The following is a 15,859-nucleotide window of genomic DNA, read 5'->3' on the forward strand; positions in this document are numbered from 1 at the left end:
TGAGCTCCTCACAATCTTTAATACATTTATTCTTGCAACACCCCTGTGAAGCAAGGAAGTACAGTTATCCCCATTTTACAGATAGGAACTGAGGCCCAGAGGGATTAAGGGCCATAGTCTCTGCTTATGTTAATTGACATAGTAGTCCATTAACTTCAGTGAAGCTGGCCCCTTTTTCACCAGCAGAAATCTGACATTTTCAGAAGCATATAGTCCCATTTTCAAAACTGATTTAGCCACTTAGGAGCCAAAGTCCCATTGACTTTCAGTGACATTTAGGCTCCTAAAGACCGAAGGACCAGATCTTTAAAGTATTTAGGTGCCTATAGTTGCCTAGTGAGATTTTCCAAAACACTTAACTCCCATTGAAAGCGGTGGGTGTTAGTCACCTAGGCACTTTTGAAAATCCCACTAGGCGCCTATTTGCATCTTTAAGCACCTAAAAACCTTTGAAAATGGGACTTAAACTCTTAAGGCACTTAGACATTTTTGAAAATTTACCTGTAAATTACTTGCCCAAGATCACACAGGAAACTTGTGGCAGAGCCAAGAACTGAACCCAGCTGCGAGACTCAGATTAGTGGCTGCATCATTAGACAATCCTTCCTTGTTTACAGAAGCTAGAATAACACCAATAGGGTAAATACCAGTGAAAAGGATACAAAATTACATCAGAGACATAACTAGAATTAAATTAAGAAATTATATTACAAGATATAAAACAGCTATCAACATACAAAGTAGGGTCTGTTTTCAGGAGCATTCGCACATTGCAGATATGTTTATTTAGTAACATTTGTTCTCCTAAAAAAGAAAATAAACCATTTTAAAAAGCCAGCTTAGTCATTTTACAGTAAAAATGAATTTTAATAATGAAATTAAATCCATATTTCTGTAGAACTCTGCTTATCTGAAGGGAGCAGTTGATATGGAATTTATCTGGATAAAAAAAGGCTTCTGGTAGAGGAGTTTTTCATTTAAGTGATGCATATTGGGAGGGAGCAACAACAAAAATGTGGATGATGGGGGATTGGATAAGAAGAATTGATAATTGTAAATCAAAATTTTTGACAGAGCTTTTGGTGACCACAATTTGGTCACCTTAGAATTGCGCACTATTCAGGGAACTCTCGGGAATGATTTGAGCTTGTACCTGTTAACCCACAAGCTTATACTTGTATTTATTTCTTTTGTATAGAATGAAGTGATAAGTCAGCAACTGTCTGTCATTTTCACTCATTGCTATGGACCTTATCCTATTCCAAAGCTTGTTGAAATCAAACGAAAGCAGACCTCTCGTTTAGGTAAGTCACAGGTGAGGTGCAGATCACAATGTTCACAGAGTGCTGTCCTAGGATTTGGAGAGATCAAAAGAAAGGAAAGAGGTAAACGCTAATGAAAATGATTGAAATAAAGTAAGTCTTTGGGTTTCTAAGCATTGCTGCAAGAACTCTGGCAGCAGAAATGTGATTTCAGTTTGAGTGCTCTGGAGCCACTGCATTCTTCTATATACTAGGCAGTCGTCGTGGCCAGAAGACAGAGCACACCAAACTATAAAACGCAGAATTGGAAAAACTGGTCTGGGGCCCGATCCTGCATTTCTTACTCGCCTAAAATTTCCATTGAAATCTCTAGGTGTCTTTGGATGCCCAGGATTGGACCTGCAGTTTTGCAAGTTACTTTTGGGTCTGATTCCTTTACACTCAGGCCACACAGCCAGAGTGGTGTAAAAGGGCCTTAATGTACATGAGACTCAGGGCCTCTTGTGTCTGCTTAAGTACAGATGTCACTAGGTGCAGAGGGAGAACAGGACTAGGGAGCAGTTCAAAGTTCAGCCAAAGTCTAGAAAGAACTGCATGTGATGGATGACTGTTATCTTATATGAGATAAAAATGACTTTCAGAGTTTTTTAATTGACTTTGTACAGATTCTGTTAGAATATCAATATATCTTCCACCTCGGACTATTCAAACCAGCTTCACAGGCTTTTCTCATTTAAAAACATGTCCCCTTAAGCCATTGTCTTTTCTCACAAAAACAGGAAAATGCTTTCTATACATTTCACCTGTTCCCAACTAAAGTTTTTCTTTTCCTTTTGTGATTCCAGATCCCCATTTTCTTAACAATAAAGAGATGTCAGATGTTACATTTCTGGTGGAAGGAAGACCATTTTATGCACATCGAGTGTTACTATTTACTGCATCCCCAAGGTAAATGTACAGGTGTATTTTTTTTAATAAATGCAAATAATTTAATCTTTTCTGCTGTTGAGATTTGTTGGCACTAATGATTCAGGTAATGGGCTTCAGTCTTTGGGTTTGTTTAGAGAGTATTTTCTTGACAGCATGGTTCTGATTGGTTTGTAGGACATTTAACAAATGACGGGCTCTAGGCCCCAATCTTGTAATGCGCTCCATGCTTGCAAACCCTTGCACCTGTGCAGAAGTCAATGGGGCTCCCTTTGAACACAGGAATTCACTTGCATGAAGCTCGTTGCAGGATCAGGGCCCTAGTAATGAAAGATTCACACTCCTTTTATGCTCCGTTTTCATATGCATTGAATGGCCAAACCCTCCTTTGCACGTTTCCTGTATGCATTTTATTTATAGAAGTGTCCATTACACAACCCATTGGGAGAGTTTACATTTTTTAAAATGGAATTAAATGTACAGAAACATACCAGGCAACTTCCAGTGGCAGCATTCATTGTCAATCCCCTACTCCAAAGACTGGAACCTGGAACAACAGCTCTAAACCAGCTTCAAGCAGGGTTTCCTTCGTCTCCGAGTCACAGGCCTAGTCACAAACTTGCATCAGTTTAACTAAAGGTGTGTATTAGCTAACCCAGTGCAAATTTTGTGTGTAGGCACCCTTATTTTGGTTTGAGTGGCTTATTTCCATTTAACAGGCGTTTGTAAATATACAGGTGCAATCTAATCAATATAGCCAGTTTTAAACAGATGTAAATGTATCCATACAGCAGTTTGCACCCATTTAACTAAACTGGGTTTTAAACCTATTTTAGTTAAATTGATGCAACTAGGCCACACTCCAGCAGATATTTGTCTTAACGGATAAGCTGGGCTTGCAACATATTCAGAAGGTCAACTTTTGGAAAATGTTGGGGATGAAATTCTGGTCCTGTTGAAGACAATAGTAAAACTCCCATCGGCTTCAGTGAGGTAGGATTTCATCGCTACTATCTATGATGAATCCAGCCCATTGTCTTAACCATGCATTGGGTGGAAGGTTTGGGTTACAACTTCAGGGAGTGGGAAAATCTCTTTCTTGTCATCATACTTTCTACTTTTGAGAGAAAAATAGTGGCACTTGAAGTCCAAACTTGCAAGTATCCCTTGGAGAGCAGGAAGGAGCTGGGGCAAGGCACTCCTCACCCTTCCCCCTCCCCCCAAAAATATTGAATTATTAACCTAGGAAATTATTTCCTGCTATCTAGGAAACACACCTTTAAATGTAGATACCTATAAACAAGTGTAAGGAACCTGGTACCCTTACCTGCAGCTGGATTTACAAAGAAAATATCATTGAGAGGGTACCTGTGTATATCACCCTTCTCAGACAAAATTTTGTAGACTGCCGTTTCATGATTCTCAGCTTTCTTTTGTTTTATGTGGTAGGAGATAATTATTTGGCTGTCAACGCCTAATTAAAATACTACATTTACACACACACATACAAGCTGTACCAGCCCTAATATGGCAATCAAAAAAGAAATTGCATTGTCTGCCATGGATTAGCACTGAGAAGGAAGATAGGCACATAAGAGAATGCTCTGAGTCATGAAATAAAATGTCAAGAGTTAAAAGGTTATCCTGAATATTGTGAGATGCCTCAAAGGCAAAAAACATAGCAAACAAGAGGTACTGGTTTGAATACAGCCAGTGCTGGTTGTGAATGAAAGCATTTACTATCTGTTGGCTGTTTGTGAACTGAGTGGTGGTCTCAGACTAGTTTCAAGTGGAGATATGTCCCTGATAACAAAAAGCACCAGCAAAAGCTGCCAGACTTAGCAGAGGTGCATTGAAAAGGCAGTCCTTCGAAAACAAAGGTATGACACATTTGGAAGACTGTACATTTGCTGTCCTTGCTTAGCTGTCCTGTGCATGATGATGTGCATTCAAGCCCTGATTCAGGAAAGCATTTAGACCTTTGCTTAAGTCTGTCCCCCGTCTAGGCCAATGCTTATGTGCTGTCCTGAGTAGAAATGTTTTCTCGAATCAGGGCCGAAAAGAGGTCTTCAGTGTCTAAAGTTGTCAATTACAGTCTAGTAATTTAAACATTTTTAAAAGCTAAAATCCTAGATTTATAGGTAAATATCTACATATCTGTATAAATATCACATACAATTACAATGAACTTAAATGAATTCTACTCTGCTTTTATGTCCAAATCTGTGGTTGAAGTGAGAATTTTAACATTCTGAGAACAGCGATCCATCCAGTTCTTTCTCTCCCCTTCCCCAAACTATTGTTTTAAATCTGCATTAAAGTATTAAACTTCTTTATGTAGAATCTTCAACATTTTGTACTGGCCATCTTGCAAGCCAGGACAATGGAGATGCGAGAGGGAAAAAAAGCTGCAAATATTTAAAATGCAAGCTGATATCAATCCAAGAAGAAATTCTGAATTTTTAAAAATTGCAGGTTTTACTCAAAAATGGCACTATCTACATTCAAAGAAACAGTCAGTCCCTGATCCTGTAATAAGTTCCAAGTGGGCACAGCATTTATATTTCCTAGGTAGGTTTTTTCACAAAATTAGTTCTTCTTCGAGTGATTGCTCATGTGTATTCCACAATAGGCGTGCGTGCTTGCCACAGGCACCGGTGCCAGACGTTTTTCCCCCTAGCAGTACCCATAGGGGGAAGCACCCCCCCGCGACCCCTAGAATGGCGCCTGCCTGGCGCAGTATAAGGGGAGCTGTGCGCTCCCCCCACCCTCAGTTCCTTCTTGCCACCAGTGAAGGTGCGTCGGAACTGCTCTGCTCCAGCTTTGCTGTAGCTCATCCCCCAAACTGTTCGTTCATTCAGTATCCGTACCTGTAGTTAGTTAGCTGTAGAGCTGCACAACTTAAACTCCGGGGCGCGGGGCATGCCCCGGCCCGGGTTCACTGACTAACTAAACTAACTAAACAGCTAACTAACTACAGGTACTAATACTGAACGAACGAACAGTTCTGGGGACGAACAACAGCAAAGCTGAGCAGATCAGTTCCGACGCACCTTCACTGGCGGCAAGAAGGAACTGAGGGTGGGGGGAGCGCACAGCTCCCCTTATACCGCGCCAGGCAGGTGCCACTCCAGGGGTTGTGGGGGGAGGGGGGCTCCCCCCCTACGGGTACTGCTAGGGGAAAAACTTCTGGCACCAGTGCACGTGGAGAGCACGCACACCTATTGTGGAATAGACAAAGCAACACATCTCAAAGAACACCAGTTCCTGAAAAGGTAACTGTCTTATACATTTTCCAGAAACTCAGAATGAAATGTCCTAATCAATGAGGTTTCCTAATTTCACTTTGAATTTAGTGACATGCCTCTAAGGGGGCGTCTACACTGCAATCGAAGAAGTGATTGCAGCTCAAGCAGGCATACCTGGGCTCACTTTCATCTAGCTAGCTTGGCTAAAAATAGCAATGACGGTGGAGCAGCATGGGCTGTACAAGCCTGCCCACAAGTTGGTATGAACTCGCTTTGCTAGCCTGCACGGGGGTCCACGCTGCCACGTCTTCATTGCTATTTTGAGAGTTGTGCTAACTAGATTAAAGCTAGCACGGGTGTGCCATGCTGCATTCATGTTCCCAATTATGGTGTAGGCAAACTCCCTGCAGTATATAAACCATCATATATTTCAGGATATAAATCCCGGTAAGCTTCTCCACGTTCTAATGTCCTATTTTCACAGTAATTGATGGTCGCCTCCCTTCCACTTTGCTCTATTTCAGCAGAAAGGTAATTGTAGTGTGGTATTTCAATCTTGCTCATTTTTATTTAGGTTTAAAGCACTGCTATCTAGCAAACCCTCAGCTGAGAACACTTGTATTGAGATCAGCTATGTGAAGTACCCCATATTTCAGGTAAAGTCTGTGCCCACATACCATCCGAATGGAATGTGTGTCATCAACAATTGTATGTACCCTGCACAAATTAATGAAATTACATTTAGTAAATGAGACATATCATACCTTAGAGTAGTGGTTTCATAAGCAAAGGCCTCAACTCCCTTTATATAGTAACCTGCATTATCATGCTGATTGCAGTCAAATAACATGTGAGTGACTAGATTTAACTGTGTATATTTCACTTCTGTAGTCTTTGAAGACAGAGCAGTGCATTTCAGTAGAACATTTGCATAGACTTTTGAGTTCTTTTTTCTCATGTTTGGTATTCCTGCATTTGCACACACAAGCTGGGAGGATGTAGAGGCCTTTCTTTTCCTAGCAATATTTGTTTACTCAAATTTTGTAATTCCTTCTGTGAAAATGTGGAGCCAAACTTACTGTCTCACATATTAGGCTAGATGCAGTGTATTCAAGACCTTGCATGCCTAAGAAAAGTTTATTTTAACCAGAGCAATGACAGTTCCATTTACTGACTGTTAGAGCTGCAGATATTTTTCAGTGTCACTTACAGCTGCCTGCAATAACATTTAAACTTAATCTAAGTTTCCTGAGGAGAAATATTATTTGGCCCATGTTACAATGCAAAATCCCAGCACAAACCTTCTCACCAACCATGCTTGCCTATAGAAGTGTGGGAAGGAGGGGGTGTGGTTTCCCAGAAAGGGAAGAAATCAGGGAACAGCCACTATATGTGGCATGTTCTCCTGAATAAGTGGTGTAAAAACGGTATCAGAAAATGAATGAGCTGGGATCAACTTGTCCTGTGAGCTACCTGAACCTCTTTGGAGAGTCACAGCACTGTGGCTAATAGGGATTGGGAGAGAAGCCTTGCTACCTGTGAAGAGACACCTAGAACTGTGCAGAGACAGAGAAGATATCCATGTATGGCCTGACCCCTGCAGGTTTTTGACCAGTTTGACTGACAAATCCGTAGCCCTGCACATTGTTTGGTAGCCTCACACGCCTTCCCCTACCACACCATTCCCATAATGCAAAGTTAAAAATGGTGCTCATGAGTGGCTTTTCCAAAGCGGCTTATTTTTCAGAGTAACCTCTTCACTTGCGTGTGTTTTACTCAAGCAGGAATGATATGGTTCTGTGAGCCTCCCCATGTTACACTAATGACAATGACTGCTGAAGCAAAGGGAGGCAGGACAATGAAAGGAAGACTTATGTAGTGAACATGTGTTGTCTGCTTTTCATAAGTAAACAGTCTCTTTGTTTTGTTTCAGCTGGTTATGCAGTATCTTTACTATGGCGGTGCAGAATCACTCCTGATTAAGAATAATGAAATAATGGAGGTAAGAAGTATTTTACTCCATTCCAATGGGAGTTACAATAAGTGATCTCTCCAGTGTTCACATAGCTGCACATGGAAATGGTCTCCATCAAGCGTTGGCAAACAGCACATAACTCTTCACCAGATTGTTTAGTTTTCCCCATGGCTACAGTGGCATCTGTCTGCACTTTTTGAGGAAAGGAATCAAAACCTGCTTTCATTTCTTCCTCCAGTCTCAGACTGTCTCTCTACCACTTCTTCCTGCTTCCCTGAGTTCAGAGTTGATCCTCACTGAGGTGCCACCATTATGAATACCCAGCTTGCAGCCTCCACCCCCAATTCCAGTTAACGTAAATAAAAGTAGGTTTTATTAGACATAGGACAGAAAAGAGAGAGGAAAAACCTCAAAGCAAAAGATAATTTGAACTAAAATGTCTGGCCAGACACTCTGAAAAGCTCTTCTAGTAGAGCAAAAAGCTTGTGTTACAAAATTTGGAAATCTTTCCCTCAGCATGGTACAACAGCCTCATTCTCTTAGTCTTAATAGGATGTCTCTTGCCACTAAATCAGTCTATTCCCCTTTCCAAGCTGTGTCTCTGGGGTTGTTAGCTAGGAGTCAAATGTCCAGAAAAGTAGAATAATCTCATGTGTAGTTCCTCATTCAGGAAGATATGCAAGCATATGCCTAACTTTAAGCATGTGAGTAGTTCCATTGAAGTCAAAGTTCAGCTTCAAGTAGCCAGATGCTTAACTGTGTTGCTGAATTGGGACCTTTAAACTGCCTCCTGAGATGGAAGGAAGGGGGAATATTTTTTTATCCCAAAAGCATATCCTCCTGTCCAAGGAGTCCAGTTACACTTTTCATCTTCCCCCTCCACCTGCCCTCCCCCACAAAAAATACTGAATCTGACTTATCCTCTCCCCAGCCAAATGTGCATAACTTGTATGGATTTTAAGTGATCTCCTTCCAAAATTCTGTGCATTGTTATTATCAGCCATTGTTCAACCAAGTGGCTCCCAATAAAACACAAACTAAGGCATATTTGGGCAACTTCCTCGCCAATCTGAGCTGGAAGCTTTCATATCCACAGCTTTCAGGTTATATCAGGTAAAACTAATATAGGACACTAAATATTAAAATCACTGATATTTATACAGTTGGTAAAAATCATAGTGCACAAACTATATAGTATCAGAGGGGTAGAGGGGTTATATAGAATCTGCCACTATATTATTGTGCAGTGTGAGACACCCAAGCAAGGTGTTTTGACAGAGATAGTGCTACCGGAAACTGGCAGCAATTGGATATGATTGGCCAATGAGAGTCTATTTTGGTGGGTATCGTAATGCTTATAATAATCCTGCTGAGGAAGTTTTGGAGGGGGGAGTATTTGTATAAGTAGACAAAACTGGAATTAGTCCTCTCCAGTTCAGTGGCACAGTTTTAACTAAGCTCAGTTGAATTAACTTCCTTTCTCTTACTAAAACCAGCTGTTATTTTTCAAATTCATTCCCACAACTTTGCAAAGAGGCCGATAAACCCTAACTCTTCCGACAAAAAGTGTTCTCAAACTAGATAGGACAACAGCTTTACAGATACAGATCTATACACATAATCAGCTAGGTAACACGCCCTCCCTCTTTCTGAATTGAGACTATATAAATATAGACCTCCCCAACTGTTGACTGGATGGGGAAAGAGAAAGGCCTATTTGGCCTTATATGGGTGTCGCCCGGCACATGGCCCCCTCTGAGGGCATTCCCATGGGCTTTACTGTCAAATATGGCAGCTGTGTTGGACAAAACGGGGGGGTTGAGCAGCCTTGAAAAGACTATGCAGCTGCCTAAGAGAAGGCTCCTAATCCCTCAGGATTCCCTTTGTTTCCTGTGGTTTAAGAGCCCTTGTGGATCACAGGTCTGACTCCTTGAGCCACAGTGGCAGCTGGAGCCTGGATACGGCCCTAGTTTTCTAAAGTTATATTTAGCAACTTGCTTTATTATAAATGTGGTAACAAGAAGCACAGGAAATACTGAAATCTTTGCTGCAATTCATAATTGGGGCCATATGGCTGCTGTCACATCAGCACTGCAGATTTTCCAGATTTTGGATTTATTTAGGAGATTATTTAGGGGAGCTGGAGGTGAGTGGATGGACAGGGCCAGAACAACTTTCTAACAGTTTTTTCCTAACAGCCCTGGCCTGCAGTGTGAGGGCACTGTTGGGTTCCACTGAGCAGCACTTTGTCGGGTATTCCCAGTGATAAGTGTTATATAAATGGCTAAAAATAGATAGAGCTCCCAGCTCAACCTCATATATGTGTATTGATCAGAGCAAACTGCGTAGTGCTGAAGAACCCCTGCCTACCTTCCAGAAAAGGGATTGGGTGGAGCTCTGCCAGCACTACCCTTTTCCACCAGCTGAGATAAGAGGTTTGAACCCACCTGGTTTCATAGATTTTAAGGCCGGAAGGGACTATTGCAGTTGTCTAATCTAACCACCTGCAAAACACATGCCATAGGTTTTCACCCTGTAATTCCTACATCAATCCCATAACTTCTGTTTGTGCTAATGCAAAAAGCAGGGTTGAACCCTGGCTGTTTGTTTCTAACGTGTAGCTGGGCAGATTCTTCAGAGTCACATTTGTGGAAGGGCTGTAGGCTCTGATGGTTATGCTACTTCCTCGATAGTGCCCAGAGATCAGGGGAACTTATACACTTCTGTCCCACACCCCCAAAATGGCAGCATCTGGATCTGAATGTTCTGTTTTCCACTCATCACTTACCAACAGCCGCTCATCATAGTTTAAGCTGTTATGTTACTTCCCTTTGTAACACCAAAAAGGGTAAAATCAGCAAAAGAACCTTCTTATTATGGCAGTTAAATGACTGATAATTAAATTAAATTAAACGTAATTAATTATAAGTCTGTGTATAAATGTAATAAAATAGCAAGGAAATGATACTGTTTAATACGGTCCTAACACTTTTTTTATCTGCTGTTTAGCTTCTCTCTGCTGCTAAATTTTTCCAGCTTGAAGCTTTGCAACGACACTGTGAGATCATCTGTGCAAAAAGTATAAACACAGAAAACTGTGTGGATATTTACAACCATGCCAAGGTAAAACAATTGTACGTGTGTGCATGCATGTCTGTCTACCCCGACTGTGTGAAGTTCATCGCCAGGTGATAGGCAGTGATAAATGTATCACATGCTTGTGCAATTTGTCACATATCTATGACCTCATCATCTGTCCCTATAGGCCACTCTCTGGGACTTATTGTAACATTCCACATCCCTAAGCCATTTCAAACAGTTGCCTTTAAAAAAAAGTAATCTTGCCTTCCTTCCTCTTGCAAATGGGGATATTCCCACTAACATTACCCTCACTGGAGGTTCATGATGAGTAGTACTTGGCCTTAGTAGCTGACAGCTTTTCTGTATCTAAAAATGACACATTGTCAAAGTCTAATGTCTTACAACCCTGCAGGGATAGTAATGAGACTTTTATACCATTGGAGAGGAAAAATGCCCAGCTTCCCAGTTGAATCCAGGATTCCATAATCCTCCCAGTGGTCCTGAATTATAGGATATTAAAGCATGATGTTTTTAGACTTAGAAAAACTACTTTAGGTGTTTTACATTTTTTAGTTTTATTTTTTCCTCTCCTTTGGAGCATTGTATAGTGGAACTCACATTAACTAAGGCTTGGCAGGTGGAGGGATACAAAATAAAGTCCCAATAAAAATATGTTACAAGCATTCCTAAAATTATTTTTCTGTAACATGTGGAATGTACAAAAGAGCTAATGGTGTGGTGTGACCTAGGGATTTGATCAGCACTCGTTTGAGGTGATCCACAGGCCATTCCCAACTCCTGCTGATCAAATCTTTATTTCTCACAGTCATGTATTCCCAATATATAATGCTATGCATTTGATGTGCATAGGTATGCCATCAACTTTTGAAATAGGAAAACATTTCATTCCTGAAAATGAGTTATATATGAAGTGTATCTCAAGGCCTATCTTTTGTGATAGAAACAAATGAAGGAACAGAATAATCCTCCACCTTGAAAGGCACCTGATTTATTTCCCAGCTTGTGAGACAACTTCTGGATTTAGCAGGGGTTTTTAATTCTAGTTAAAAAGAATCATTTCAATTTTGATTTCAACTCTTGGGCCTTTTCTTCAAAAAGTGAGATAAACTACACTGGATTTTTTATCTCTGTAGGCCCCAATTCAGCAGTTCATTTAAGCATGTGAGTAACCCCACTGAAGGCAAGGTTGGGCACATGCTGAATCTGGGCCCTAGTTCACTTCTGTGGGCCAGATCCAGCAAGTGCTCAATGCATGGAGCTGTCACTGAATTCTGCCAGTGGAAGGTATGTCTATATGGCAGACTTATGAGACCAAGACCCTTCACTTCAGACTTGATGGTCTGTAAATTGTTAAATTGTTCACATTTCAATATTCAGTTCTTCTCACCCTGCTCAGAATGCAGGTTTTACAAGCAGCCTCTATTTCTTGTCTTCTGCTGGCATAGAGTGTCCCCAGATCACAGGTGCATTAGTTAACTCTGTGGCATGGGATAGTGTTATATTCTGAATATTCAGTTCATTTAGATGGTTGCTGAGGACTTTCTATTCCTGTGATTATAAAGGACCTTAGGAAGAAATGGTCATTTGATTAGCATAGCTTTCAAGTTTTCATTTTTACTCCAGGTTCTCTTTACTGTGTGCTCTCTCCAGAGAAAAGCCATGTGATTTGGCAAATTGCATTGGTGACACTGGTTGATTAGTTTCTACAAGGTACCAGTCATGCTTTCCATGCATACCCCAAACTTTCAGTGAGGTCAATAGGAGTTTTGAGAGTACACATAATAATACTCAGCACTTCCCAAACATGCCAGCTGGGGATCAGATTAATAATAAGAAAGAAAAGAGAAATATATTATTTCCTCACTGCAATGTACTGTACATTGAAATAGAATAAGGAGAACGGAAGGAGGAGTAAAGAAGAATGGAGTGAAATCTTAAGACAACAGTAAATCCACCAAAGAAAATTAATCCAGTCTCTGATCCAGATCCTTAGATGGTGTAAATTAACACAACTCCCTGATTTCAATGAAGCTACTTCAGTTTACACCAGCTAAGCATCTGACCTTCCAGATCCAAAATAATGTTCTCCTTTAGAAAGCTCCTAACCTGCCCTGAACTGTCCCTTATTTTGGAGTCAACATTTGTGTCATCCACAGATTATGTTAATTTAGTGGTGGGCCTGTACTATGGACTCTACTTTCTAGACTCTGCAGAGTAAAGATCCCAAGGCTGAAGATAGGAAAAGCCATCTACAGTTCTGGGTTGCATAGGCCTCCCGGCAGCTCCATCCACTAGCATGTCCAAAGCTTTCCATTTGTTCTCAGAGCTCAAACACACCAGGAGTTTGCCCAGGCTGGTGGATCCATGGAGCACTTTTCTGTGTGCTTTGCAGAACACGCTCAGGGCCTAGTCCTTGACTGGAATGCTCAGGGCTACTACTTGCATAAACTCAGGATCAGGCCATTTGCTCACTACTTCTTATGAGGCAACTGCTACTTCCTGTGCTCTAGTGAATCACGTAGTGCTTGCTTACTCGCAAGCAAGATGGGATACACTGAGTGTAAAGGAATGTAGTGGTCCCAAAAACAACATACTTCACATGCAGCTATTTTCCAGCTGGAGATATTTCACCCCAGGCCTAGAGTACATGTCTTTAAGCAGTTACTTCTGATGGTGGTGCCGGTCAGGTGTGTCATGCTTGGCAGGAATGCTGGGAGACAGTGTTGCTAGACCTGGCCTCTAGTAGATCTCCCCAAATCTACTGGTTTTGGTGGTGGAAACTTTGGGGCCAAATCCTGGCCCCAATGACATGCATGACACAAATCCCATTGATTTGTATGGGGCCTGAATTTCATCCTTGGAATTTTGCCTCCAAGGTGACCTTAGTTTATTGACGTAGTCTTAAGTCTGGAATTTGTCATTTGAAGCAAACAATGTGAAATATCACTTGACACACACATATATGTGGGTGTCAATGTTCCCGTCTGAAAAACGTAGCTAGTATAGTTTGTGTGCAGTTTGTAATCTTTACTTCTCATGAACAGTATTTATTAACCCATACCTATCAGAGTGATTACCTTTCTTTAATCCCCACTTTTTGTAGTTTCTCGGAGTCACAGAACTGTCCTCCTATTGTGAAGGCTACTTTCTAAAAAATATGATGGTCCTCATTGAAAATGAAGCTTTCAAACAGCTGTTGTACGACAAGAATGGAGACACGTCTGGTCAGAATGTACTACAAGACTTACAGAGGACGTTGGCGACACGGATTCAGTCAATTCATTTGTCTTCTTCAAAGGGCTCCGTTGTATAAAGTTCAGGAAGGAGATCGCGCTCAGAAAAGACACTGCGAGTTAAGGCTCCTGTTGCAGTTGCTTAAATTAACATACAAAATTCTACTTCACATTGGAATATTTTTTGTTGTTGTTGGCCAAAGATGCTGCTTTTAAGCTGCAGCCTCACTTAGATGAGGGAATACTGAACGTATGGCTCCTACCCATTTTTGAGAAACAAGGATCTAGCACTATTCTGTGAATTACTGTTATGTTCAGTTCTGATCGCAAAAGTGTGTGGTCTTGGAGCTAGTGCCAACAAAAGCCAGAACTCACCAATGAACAGCAGAAGCCTCTGCCTGAACAAAGATGCCATGGACCACTTAAACTGACAAATGGATTATTTAAGGTTATTTTGCTCCACCAAGTTATACATTTAAGAAGTGTACTGTACCTATCCCAGATTCCATTCTATTGTGCATTTAAGAAACATAAGATTTGTTAGTTGCTGTTTCATAAGGGTCAACTGTGTTAGAGAGTTGGTAAGACTGTTATAAATGAGGAAATATATTGGCAAATTTTTAGGGGTGGGAACTTTTTAAAATTGTTCATAACAAATGGGGTGGCCTTGTAGTTTAAAATCTATTTCTTAAGCTTAAAAATTAATTTTTGACAGAGTTGTGTTTGCGAATCTATGTAACACGTTTTGTTTTTTAAAGGCACACTGTGTAAATACTGTATACATATGAGCAGGTTTTGCTTGTATTCTTTCCCAAGGTGGTATAATCTTGCCTAAATGGTTATGGTTACACCAAAGAGGTACATTACCAAGACAATATCTATTACAGTAGTTGGGGAATAAAAATCTGCATGCTAATTGTGATTTGGGGTTAAAAACAATAACAAACTCAACATGCATTTGCATGGTAACTGTACCTGTGAAATGTTATGTTTGTGCTTTGTTTTGCCAAGACTGCTTGTCAAACTCCATTTGTGAAATTAGCATATTTACTTTTTTTCTTGGTGCAAATGGTTCTCACAGAAACTTGTTGGAAGATGCTGATTTCTGTTTGTTACATGAAAGAGTTAATATCAGCCTTTATTCTAGTAACATGTCAATATTTCGCTACTGGCCAGAGATTGTGACTAAGGTAGACTTTTTAAAATTATTATTAAATATGTACTATAGAATAATTTCTTACTGTATCTTCAGAATGTATAGGTTATCTACAATGGAGGTGTGCAATGTCAGGGCTCAATTTATTTTGCAGCATACTGTTAGCAAGAGAGATCTGTTAAGTGCCACAATTTTCCTGACCTCTTGTATTTGATGATACCTTTCATGAATCGGTTGATTTAAAACATAGGGAAGACCTCAGTAAAGAGTAGGAGAAAGGCGCTACCTTTTCAGTGGCAAAATTACATGTATTTCTTTTCTAGCATGCTTTTTGAAACTGTGCCCGGTTCACAGATTTTTAGAAGCTTTAATTTGACAGCGCATGATAACTTCTTGGTCTTTTGTTAGAATATTTATGTCCGGTGCTATTTCATGTTTATAGCTTTTGGAATGCTCAGAAAACACAGTCTTTGCATTAGTTATCACCATGATAGGAAACTGTTTTATTGTTCTGATCTGTAAATCCTCCTGTATGCTTGATCATTTTAAAGCCTATACAATATCTGCAACAAATTACAAAATTGTCTCAACTACCATTAATGTCTCAGAGACACAGCATGTCAGCCTAACAATGAATTACCAGACAATTTGTTTCTGCATATGATATGCCATATAAGATGTTGTCTAGAACATTTAGCTACTGGCGACTTACTTTTCTGTGAATGTTGCAATGCTAGAGAAGCAAGAACCTGATAAATGCAACTGCAACTCTTGGGGGTGCTTATATTATAGTTTGGTGTGCTTCCTCACTCCTTGAAACCCATTATTCCATATTGGTAACAATCTACATATAAAAACAAATCTCACCCAGCAGCTTAATGTTAACTTCTCTGAATATAAAATTATAATGCTCCAGATTGTCACCCTGTAATCAAGTAGGCCAAATTTTACCCTCA

General features: G+C 40.4%; 1 protein-coding gene across 1 annotated transcript in view; it reads left to right on the forward strand.

Moving 5' to 3' along the window:
• The window catches only part of ABTB3 (ankyrin repeat and BTB domain containing 3), a 272,945-nt gene extending 257,398 nt beyond the window's left edge, over window positions 1-15,547 (forward strand). Inside the window, exons 12-17 of the mRNA XM_077829043.1 lie at window positions 1,199-1,304; window positions 2,108-2,210; window positions 6,012-6,093; window positions 7,371-7,439; window positions 10,422-10,535; window positions 13,618-15,547. Of these exons, the coding sequence (XP_077685169.1) occupies window positions 1,199-1,304; window positions 2,108-2,210; window positions 6,012-6,093; window positions 7,371-7,439; window positions 10,422-10,535; window positions 13,618-13,827 (684 nt within the window). The 3' untranslated portion in view covers window positions 13,828-15,547. The remainder of the gene's footprint in view (window positions 1-1,198; window positions 1,305-2,107; window positions 2,211-6,011; window positions 6,094-7,370; window positions 7,440-10,421; window positions 10,536-13,617) is intronic.
• Window positions 15,548-15,859: the final 312 nt, after the last annotated feature.

The sequence above is a fragment of the Eretmochelys imbricata genome, chromosome 1 (assembly GCF_965152235.1).
Source record: "Eretmochelys imbricata isolate rEreImb1 chromosome 1, rEreImb1.hap1, whole genome shotgun sequence".
NCBI classification, from domain to species: Eukaryota; Metazoa; Chordata; order Testudines; family Cheloniidae; genus Eretmochelys; species Eretmochelys imbricata.